This window comes from Camellia sinensis, chromosome 4 (assembly GCF_055761805.1).
Source record: "Camellia sinensis isolate YWXY chromosome 4, ASM5576180v1, whole genome shotgun sequence".
NCBI lineage: Eukaryota > Viridiplantae > Streptophyta > Magnoliopsida > Ericales > Theaceae > Camellia > Camellia sinensis.
The window spans coordinates 8,675,087-8,686,165 of NC_138964.1; the positions used below are offsets into that span (position 1 = coordinate 8,675,087).

At 36.4% G+C, this 11,079-nt stretch overlaps 1 protein-coding gene across 1 annotated transcript; it reads left to right on the forward strand.

Annotated features, from left to right (window-relative positions):
- Nucleotides 1–1,117: 1,117 nt before the first annotated feature.
- Nucleotides 1,118–10,988, forward strand: LOC114260388 (auxin response factor 19-like). The gene is made up of 14 exons (XM_028200469.2): nucleotides 1,118–1,645; nucleotides 1,778–1,909; nucleotides 3,485–3,597; nucleotides 3,685–3,780; nucleotides 4,509–4,565; nucleotides 4,719–4,874; nucleotides 4,967–5,051; nucleotides 6,028–6,118; nucleotides 6,205–6,369; nucleotides 6,472–6,667; nucleotides 6,937–7,075; nucleotides 7,996–9,707; nucleotides 9,834–10,024; nucleotides 10,111–10,988. Exons 2-14 carry the CDS (start codon nucleotides 1,867–1,869, stop codon nucleotides 10,289–10,291), a joined length of 3,225 nt encoding a protein of 1,074 aa, XP_028056270.2. The 5' UTR covers nucleotides 1,118–1,645; nucleotides 1,778–1,866; the 3' UTR covers nucleotides 10,292–10,988.
- The last annotated feature ends 91 nt before the right edge of the window (nucleotides 10,989–11,079 follow it).

The following is an 11,079-nucleotide window of genomic DNA, read 5'->3' on the forward strand; positions in this document are numbered from 1 at the left end:
AACATGAAAAATAAGAATGCAGAATTTTTTGAAAACTGTTTTCAGAAAAACGAAACCAAACAAGCTGAATAATTTAAAGAACAATTGCAGAAAAATAGTAGAAAACTATGATAGAAGTATAAGACTTGTATACACACCATTATAATTATGGGTGAATTACGCTAATAGTCTCTATAGTTTGAGACTTGTGTCACTTTGCTTTCTAACTTTTTAATTGTGACATATTTGACCCTGAATTTTGAATCTTGTTTCAAATAAGAACAATTGAAGATATCATTAGATTTTTTAAGAGTAAAATCGTCAATTTGATAAAATATAAACTAATTTGACAAAAATAAATGTCAAACAAATATTTTTGAATTTTTAAAAATTATTTCTATCCACTAAAAATAAAATTATGTAAAATTGATAAATCATTTAGACATTTATTTATTTTGTTTACCAACTTAATTTTTATTATGTGTTTGGATGTGATCATGTAAAATTAATTTTAAAAAATTAATCATGTAATTTTTATTAATTTTTATCAATTTTGCATAATTTTATCATTAGTGGATAAAAATAATTTTTTAAAAATTAAAAATATTTTTTTGACATTTATTTTTGTCAAATTAGTTTATATTTTATTAAATTGATGATTTTACCCTTAAAATTAAACAATGGTATCTTCAATTATCCTTATTTAAAACAAAATTCAAAATTAGGGTCAAATGTGTTACAATTGAAAAGTTAGGGACCAACGTAATACGAGTCCCAAATTATAGGGACTATTTGTGTAATTTGCCCTATAATTATTTATCTTGATACATTTTTCTTTCTCTCAATAATTTTTATTGGGTTAGTGTGGGGCAATTTTTTTCAAGTTAAAAGTTGATAATAAAAAAATAAAATGTATTTGGTTCATAAATTATTTATATTTATATTTCATTAAAGTTATATTTCATTAAAGTATTTAGGGTGTGTTGGACCATCATAATTATATTTTACTTATTTTTTTTTCTTATTTTTCAAATTACACTCTAAATTCATAAATTAAACACACCCTAAATACTTTAACATAAAATTTGAAATAGTAAAAAAAAAATCCAACAAATCAATAAACTACACCCAACGTATCATTATTAAAGCTAAGATGGTCCAACAGTAGAAGGCCATCAAGTTTAAGAGCGAGAGAGAGAGAGAGAGAGAGAGAGAGAGAGCAATTATGAATTAATAATGTGAATTGAGGTTTGAATGTGAGATGAATTTTAGAGGAATTTGAGGGATGAGGAGAGAAGAAGAAGAATAATGTCTGCTCAGAGCAAAGCACGCCTTGTAATAATTATATTTCTTCCATTTTTTAATTCTCTCCAGTCTATTTTATGTCGGCCTCTTGTTTAGCTCTCTCTCTCTCTAACTCATAATTTCCAATTATTTACCCCTCTCTCTCTCTCTCTCCGCCGTCGATTCTCCGGCGTCTCGTCCTCCGATTCTCCGCCTCCCGATCTCCTCCCACAACCCCCTACTTGATTCTTCTGTTTGTTTCCCGAGAATTTTTTTGAGCAGTTTGTGTTTGGTCCCAGCGAAAGAATCCTTTTTTTCAAGCAGATCGGAAGAGAATTTGATGTTTGTTTGTATTTGTCAAATTTGAAGTTGGAATTTGAAGGTTAGTAAAGTAAAAAAATTACAAGTTTGTTTTTATGCATTTTGAGCAGAGAGAGATTTGGATTCAATGTGAAAAATGGGCAACTTAAAGGTGTGAAAAAGAGGGGACTTAAAGGTGTTTGTTAATTTGCAGCAAAGAAAAAGTTTTAATGTTTTGAAAAAAGGAACTGAGAATTGAAGAAGAAGAAGCAGAAGAAGTAGGCGTTGCATGAATTTGTCAACATGAAGGCTGCATCAAATGGGTATCTGCCAAATTCAGGAGAAGGTGTGTGTGGGGTACTATTTGTGTGTTTTTGATCCTCCAATTTTCATTTCTTTGAAGTTTTTCTTTCTATATATTGGCCTGTCTAGTCTATTTATTTGGGTTAGGCTTTATTATCTTTGCATTTGAGTAATTGACTGTTAAGTATCAAGATTGCAAGTCATTTTTAGGGCTTCAAGTTGGGTCAAAGGAGCAACCTTTTCTACTCAAAAAATGAAACTTCAGTGGTGAGCTGAAAATTGTTGATGAAGAAGATCTCATGGAAAAATGGGAAAGTGATCTCATTTACTTGTGTTATCCCTGTCTCTCCCTCTCTCTATGTTTGTGTGTGTGTGAGAGAGAGAGAGAGAGAGAGAAAGTGAATATGTAGAGGTTATAGCATTATAAAGAGCCTGTGTATTTTGCTAATATCTGAGTGAATTCAATGTTTACCATGTGTAGTCCTTCCATTATTGCTAATTTTGCAACCGAATTCAGGTGGCCCATATTTTCATTCCAGATTTTGCATTCCTTGTTTAAAATTTTTTTTTATGATTATCTTTTAGCTGGAGTAGTGAAATTACTAAACCTGTTGATTTATTTATTTATTTATTTTAAAAAAAACAGATTTTACTTTTATGCCTACTTCCCCCCTCCCGAATCTAACCTCAAATTGATTTAAGCACCCTTGTAAATATCTTTGTGCAGATTATCACTACACTTGAATGATGGAAAAGTACAGTTGTAGAACCTGAACCTGTCAAAATTTCAGATTCCTTTAAATAATTTGACAGTTTCTTCTCACTGTGTTTGTCATTGAAAATCCAAAGATGGCATTGTAGTTGTCTAATTAGCAACTAATTAATGATGCTGGCTATTAAGTTGTTGTAGCTGTTTGTGATTGTGTGCGCCATTACTATTAACAAATGCAGCTATATGATGTAGCTTTTATTGGTGAGCCAAAGAACACGCAAAAGATAAATTTTAACTATCCTCAAATACGCTTGCCATATTGGTTGCCATGGCTAATATTTGTTGTGCATACCTAAAAAGTTGAGAGATTTGTGTTTTCACTGTTTTTGCTATTGATGAATGTACAACCAAAAGGGAGGGACAGGTCATGTAGCCTTATTAATCTATTTAACTCTCATTACACTTTATATCATGTTAGTACTTAACTATTGATAGTTTTGCCCTTGTTTAACTTAAAATTGGTGACTATGAATATGTTTTTGTGCAACAACTCTAATTTTCATTGTGAAAAACATGACTTTCTAGGTTATTTCCTTGGTACTCATTTATAAGTAATTGTGCTTAATGCTGACTTCTTGTTGTGGCTAATGTCATACTGATCGTAGAAAGTTACTTAAATTGATTGTTCTCACCTGTCACCTAGAAAACTGTTACTTGCTTCTACCTCAAAGATTAATCTTGAGCTAAGGATGAAGAAATTGCTTTTGAACTTAAAAGGAGTTCCACTTTTGCTTGTCAATTCAATTCATGTAATGTTACATAGATTTTCAGACCTTTAACATGTATTTTATAATTCTTGAGTTTTGAGACTTTGTCATTGTCACACTGTCATTTGGATTCAAACAGGGGAAAGGAAGGCTATTAATTCGGAATTATGGCATGCTTGTGCGGGTCCACTTGTTTCTTTGCCTCCTGTTGGAAGTCTTGTGGTATACTTCCCTCAAGGTCACAGTGAGCAAGTACGTTGTTTTCTCTTTTGTTCCTAGATTTATGAAATATGGATTCTAGTTTCTGATGGAAGATTCTTTTGCAACTACAATCCTCAGGTTGCAGCATCAATGCAGAAGGAGACTGATAGCATCCCAAACTATCCTAACCTTCCTTCCAAGTTGATATGCATGCTACATAATGTCACTTTACATGTATGAGAACTTTCTATCTTTCAACACAACAGTTTTTAAGAAGTGAATTCCTTTTTTATTTTATTTTTATTTTTTATATTTAATTTGTTTGTTAATTAGGGAAAAAGTATTGCATCTGTGCTGCAGTTTGACACTTATTTGGATTGCCAATGGTCCAAATCATTTAAATCTACACTCAACAAGCTTCGTCTCAATATTTTGGCTGGTTTACATAAATCTATTTCCTTCATTTAATTATAATCAAAGTCATATACTCAGTTAAGCTTAAGGTAATCATGCCATTTCTTATTGCCTCGACCCATGTTCCCCTTACTGAAAACGGTCTAGCTAATCCTTGCTGATTTATCACTAGACTTGGCTTCAACACACCCCCCATTCTCATGGTGAATAATTCTTATTATCTATGTTTATAAAGGTGTGACTATAATTTTTATGTTGGCTATCAACCTACCACAACCCTCCTTTTTTTGGGGTTGTTGGGTGTGGCTATGTAAAACACAAAACGGAAATCACGACAACAAATGCTTTTACTAAATTGTTTGGGTAGTGAATTTAGATGGATAACAAGTATATTCTGGATGAACTTACCCAGTTAGGCTAGTATTGGGCAATCTGAGTGGCAGGTCACATGCAGTACAGGTGCAATGACATAATCTTTCGATGGTCAGAAGATAGAAACATATATGATCTTCTCAATTTGTAACTCACGCATTAATGTTTTGGTTCAGGCTGACTCAGAGACTGATGAGGTCTATGCGCAGATGACTCTTCAACCTGTTAGCAAGGTAGGTTGGCTATTTATTTTCAAGTTTCAACTTTAGTCAACTATCTATACGTCCGACATAGTTTTTCTTTTTCTCTTTCCTATTTTTCTTTTTGATAGGGGAAAAGGTTACATCAACCTATCTGAAATAGCATTGTGAATTTCTATTTTACAGTATGATCAGGAAGCGTTACTTATATCCGATATGGGCCTCAAGCAAAGCAGGCAACCTACAGAGTTTTTCTGCAAAACTCTAACAGCTAGTGACACAAGCACTCATGGTGGATTTTCTGTACCTCGTCGAGCAGCTGAGAAAATCTTCCCACCTCTAGTATGTGCAACAATTTCAAATTTTAATTTGTGAATATGGAAAAGTGAGCACGTGTTTCCTTCTTAATTGCTTACCAAGAAGTTGTGTGGTAGGATTTTTCAATGCAACCCCCTGCTCAGGAGATAGTAGCTAAAGACTTGCATGATCAGACATGGACATTCAGACACATTTATCGAGGTACTTTCCCTTTAAAAATGTTTCCTTTCATTCTTTCTTTTCTGCTGTCCTATTCTCATGTTCGATTGATGCTTCAATTAAACTCTTGTTGTTGGAATGGAAGACAATGACTATGTTTCCAACTGGTGGCTAAGATCTATCATCTATGTGTTAACTTATTCTACTAATCTATGAGGGATCGAATTAGTCACATGATGATGACAAAGTGGTTATGGTGCTTTCATGATGTAACTAGCACCTCACCTAAAGACTTAAGCAGGTGGAGAGAAGAATAACTTTATTATTTATACCCTCAACATGGCCTCTCACATCAGTTACACTCTTTTCGTTGCTAGAAGACAATGAGTATATTCATAGAGTAAGGAGGACCAAGTCTTTTCATGGGCCCCCTCACATTGGTTGAACTCCTTCCGTTGCTGGAAGACAATGAGTGGGATCAGAGAGTGACAAGGACCAGGTCTTTATGGTGCATTCACAATGTTAAATTGTTAACCACCATCTCATGACTTCAAAATGTTAAATTATCAACCACCATCTTATCTAAGAGCTTAAGCTGTTAGAGAGAGGGATAATTTTATTATTTATATCCTCAACACGTCTCCTCATGTGTAGCTAAGCTTTTTTTCATAAGCTAGCCAAACACTTGCAAGTATTATAATTATCCAGGTAGGTGGTGATGTTCAAACATAGGATCTATTTCTTGTTCTAATACAATGATAAATTGTTAACTTCCAACTCATCTAAAAGTTTAAGCTGCCCTTTTTTGCGTCTCTTTAAGAGGTGAGATACATAACTTGCTCAAAAAGGGATTCATCTGTTTCATTTGTATTAAAATTTTGCTTCATGGAGATGTTGGGGACACATTGTATGCTTCCTGTTTGCACCAACTTTGAGCAACTCAATTTTTGTGATAGATGTTTTATTGGGTTGGTAATAACTGAACAATAATATTAAAACTTCATATTCTTAATTTCAGGCCAACCAAAAAGACACCTGTTGACTACAGGTTGGAGTGTTTTCGTTAGCTCTAAACGACTCTTTGCTGGAGATTCTGTCCTTTTTATAAGGTACTAGAAATATTATTGAGAAAATGAGATTATCAATCTATTTTATTCGTCTTGTTGCTGAGCTGAGAAAATCTTGTTGGATGTAGGGATGAAAAATCACAGCTTCTTTTGGGTATAAGGCGTGCTAATAGACAGCAGCCTGCCCTTTCCTCTTCAGTCATATCTAGTGACAGCATGCATATCGGAATTCTTGCTGCTGCTGCTCATGCCTCGGCAAATAACAGCCCATTTACTATATTTTATAATCCAAGGTACTACAGTAACATATCTGAGTTGGTGTTTTTATAAATTGATTAATTTTGCAGAATTTTCCAGATCGTGTGTACTGAAAGAAAATAATTTGATTTTAATAGGGCCAGCCCTTCTGAGTTTGTGATTCCACTGGCCAAATACAATAAAGCAATGTATACTCAAGTTTCACTGGGCATGCGGTTCAGAATGATGTTTGAGACAGAGGAGTCAGGAGTGCGCAGATACATGGGTACAATCACAGGTATCAGTGATGTGGATACAATGCGGTGGAAAAATTCACAATGGCGCAATCTTCAGGTATTGTTTGTTCACTTGTTGAGGTTAAACTGTATAAGCATTTCAAAATACTGGATGAATCGGACACTCGTTGATCTCTTCAACACTTTTACCCAAGTTCTAGATACCAAACCAAACCTTGTGTCCCAATCAATTGGGACCGCCTACATGAATCCTTTTCCATCATTAGCTCTGTCAATGATTATATGCTCAATTTAGTTAAATAAATTCGTGTTATTTTTTTTTATCTACAACTTTCCATGTCAGTTTAACATACTTATTGTTGGCAGGTTGGGTGGGATGAATCAACTGCTGGGGACCGTCCCAGTCGAGTTTCAATTTGGGAGGTTGAACCTGTTGTAAATCCTTTCTTCATATGTCCACCTCCATTTTTCAGACCTAAGTTTCCCAAACAACCAGGGTTGCCAGGTGAGCAAATTTTCACGGAGTATACTCCGGGTAAATGAATACATAGTTGGACTATGTTTCTAAAATGGAAAAAATGCTAAACATACAAAAGTTTTATACAAAAAACTCTTACAGAATGATGTTAGTCATGTGATGGTGGCATTTCTGCAATTATAAACCACAGAGATGTGTTTTTCGTTTTCCAGTGAATGGAAGTAAATAAGCCACATTATTCTGTAAGGAATTTTCTATACAAGTTCAGTTTGTATGGATGACACTTCTGCAATTGATCTATCACAAGTAGGTAACATTACTGTATTCAATAATACATGTAATAGAAGTTAGCTGTTTCTGAACTTCCAAAAAATCCCTATTTTAGTGGCATAGATTGAAGATTGTCATGAACTTCTTGTCTTGTATTTATTCTGATGCCTAACGCATGTTTTTTCAATTGTATCCTTCACCGATAATCTATTCTTTGCCTATCCCACATTTTCCAATTTGTAAGTTGTTTTGTATTTGAGTGGGGTGGCAAGGGAGTGGTGGCGCATTGATGCTTTCATGTCTTGCTTGTTGGATATAAGTACTGATTATGCTAGCTAGTGCCATAGATTTGGAACTGAATCCTGATTCGAAATATGTTTGATTAAAATAGGTCTGAGCATTGTGTGGTCCAAAAGCTTGCTTATGCATTGCTCTTGTCCATTTAGTTGATGGGACTCCTTGAAAGTTGATGGTTCTAGGTTTTAAATTATCTATCCACTTAATCCTCAAAAGAACGAGTGACCGGTTGAATTTCCCTTCGGACTTAGTTCAATGAAATGCAGTGATCAGTTTACAGAACTTATTGTCTTATCTTGATCTTAAAGAAGGCCGACACTATTCACATTTGTTTCAACCTATCTTCTGTCCTTATTTTCCTTACTCGAGTGATTTTGCAGATGACGAGTCTGACATGGAGAATGTTTTCAAGCAAAGCATGCCCTGGCTCGATGAATTCGGCATAAAAGATGCGTCAAGCTCTATCTTTCCCGGCTTAAGTTTAGTCCAGTGGATGAGCATGCAACAAAATCATCGGTTTCCATCTGCACAAACAGGATTCTTCCCGCCTGTTGGTTCTGCAGCATCCATGCACAACAACCTTAGCACTGATGATCCTTCCAAGTTGTTGAACTTTCAAGCCCCTGCTCTTTCTACGCAAAATCTCCAGTTCAGCAAAACCAATAAACAGAATCAACAAGTCGTTCAACCCATGCAGCAATCTCTGGCATGGCCCCCGCAACAGCAGCAGCTGCAACAATTGTTACAGTCTTCTATCAATTCTCAGCATCAGCATCAGCATCAGCAACAACCGCAGCAGCACCCACAGCAGCAACAACAGCCACAACAACAGCAACAACAGATATTACCGCAATCTCTTGTAAATAATAGTATAATTACCCCTAACCAGATCCCGAACCAAAATTTGCAGCAACCAGTTACGTACTCTCAGGTTCAGCAGCAACAACTATCAACAAGGAATGCCCAATCCCAACAAAGCATTGCTTCAAGTAATAGGAATTCAATTCAGCCTCAGTTGACACAATTACCACAGGACTTGCAGTATCAGCAACAAATAGAACAAGCAAGCATCCTCCAAAGGCCGCCGCAACAACAGCAAGCACAACTTCAACAAACGTCTCTTCAATCATTGCAATCGAGCCTGTCGCAGAATCCACAAGGGCAAAGTACATTGCAGCAAAGCCTTTCGGAGCAGCGTCTTCAACTACAGCTACTACAGAAATTGCAGCAGCAGCAACAACTGTTATCCCCAGTAAGCCCTCGTTTGGAGCCTCAGCTTCCACAGCAACAACAGGCCCATCAACAGAACCGGCAATTGCAACATCTGCCTTTGTCTCAGCATCAGCAAATCAGTGGCAATAGTTTCTCGACATCGACACTTATGCAATCACCGCAATTTGTGAACCAACTTCAGGGTCAGCACAAACCAATCAGAGCCCATTCTGGTCTTACAGAAGGGGATGCTCCGTCATGTTCAACTTCACCTTCTACAAATAATTGCCAGGTGTCTCCGTCAAATTTCCTGAGCAGGAACCAACAAAAAGCATCTGTGTTGGTGGAGGATTCTGTGGTTGATCCTGCTACTAACATGGTTCAAGAGCTTCAAAACAAGCCTGAAATTCGGATCAAACATGAGTTGCCTGGCTCAAAAGGACCTGAGCAACAAAAATATAAAGTAACTGTTACTGACCAATTGGATGTTTCCTCTGCTACGTCATATTGCTTGGACGCCAGTGGCCTCCAACAGAATTTCGCACTCCCCAGTTTTTCTATGGATGGGGATGTTCAGTCACAGTCTAGGAACAACAATCTTCCCTTTGCAACTAATGTTGATAGTTTGACACCTGATGCTTTGTTGTCAAGGGGCTTTGATTCCGGGAAAGACATTCAGAACTTGCTGTCCAATTATGGTTGCACGCCAAGGGATATCGAGACAGAGTTGTCTACTGCTGCAATGAGTTCTCAGTCGTATGGGGTACCCAACATGTCTTTCAAACCAGGATGTTCAACTGATGTTGCAATCAACGAGGCTGGTGTTCTGAATGGTGGGTTGTGGGCTAACCAGACTCAGAGAATGCGAACGTACACAAAGGTCTGATAGTTCACTTCATCTCTTGAGAATCACTCAAATATAAAGGAAAAGAAATAGAAATAATAGTTTGTGAAGTTTGATTGTATTCTCTTACAATTGCTTGATACCAGTTCAAAATTTATGCAGGTTCAAAAGCGTGGCTCGGTGGGAAGAACTATTGATGTTACCCGTTACAAGGGCTATGATGAGCTCAGGCATGATCTGGCCCGCATGTTTGGGATTGAAGGACAACTAGAAGATTCGCAAAGAACAGAGTGGAAGCTTGTCTATGTAGATCATGAAAATGACATACTACTCGTTGGAGATGATCCTTGGGAGTAAGTGGAGACAGATTGTGCACTCATCTCTATGTTTTCTTTGCCTAGTTTAATTTCTGAAGAGTAAAATTTTAAATTGTTTTCAGGGAGTTTGTGAGTTGTGTTCAGAGCATAAAGATACTGTCATCTGCTGAGGTGCAGCAAATGAGTTTGGACGGAGATCTTAGTCACGTGCCGGTTCCCAAACAAGCTTGCAGTGGAACTGACAGTGGGAATGCATGGAGAGGGCACTATGATGATAACATAGCTAACTCTTTCAATAGATAACGAGTTCTAGTTTCAGGAATTCCCTCATTTGATTGGTAAAGAGTTCTGAATTCATAAATATGAATTGAAGACTCACTTCTTATGAGGTGAAATACTGTATAGAGGAATTCTGTCGACAATTGGATCAATCCCCGGGAAATGCTGCAAGATTGTCAAATGAGCTTTGTGGTTGCTTAAAAGGTTTACACAGAATGTGTACAAACCAAAACAGCAGCAAAGCTGATGAGTGTTGAATGGCTTCCTAGTTCGGATGGTAAATTTGGGGGCACTTTTTGACCATGGCAGTAGGGAGGAAGGCTCAGTAATCAGGGGATGCAATGTCGGAATCGGGAGAAGCAGAGTGCCGTGGTGTGATGATGATCTGGTACATAAAAGTAATTCCTAGATTTAGCTTCCACTTATGGGTGGCTTTGATGGAGAGATTCAGCACAAAAGATAGATTCATGGAAATCAGTGTATCCCAATCTAACAAAGTGTGTACTGTGTGAATTGATGTAGCAGAATGATGATTTTTTTTTTTTTTTTAAATGTTGCTAGACTAAGAATTTTTGAAAGTTTTTCCATTGGCCAAGTTCTGGATGGAAATCTACTTTTAAGTGAGAAGTGAGCTCATTAAAATTTGTATTCTTGTGTTTGAAGAACTGAAAATTATGCAACGAGCTGAATATAATAGCAATGGGAAACAAATTTAAAGAGATGTCACAGAACATAGCTCGCAAGTAATCAAATTCTTCTATGGTCTTTCAGGGTTCTACTGTTAACAGAGTTCAAACTTCTACTTTAGATGT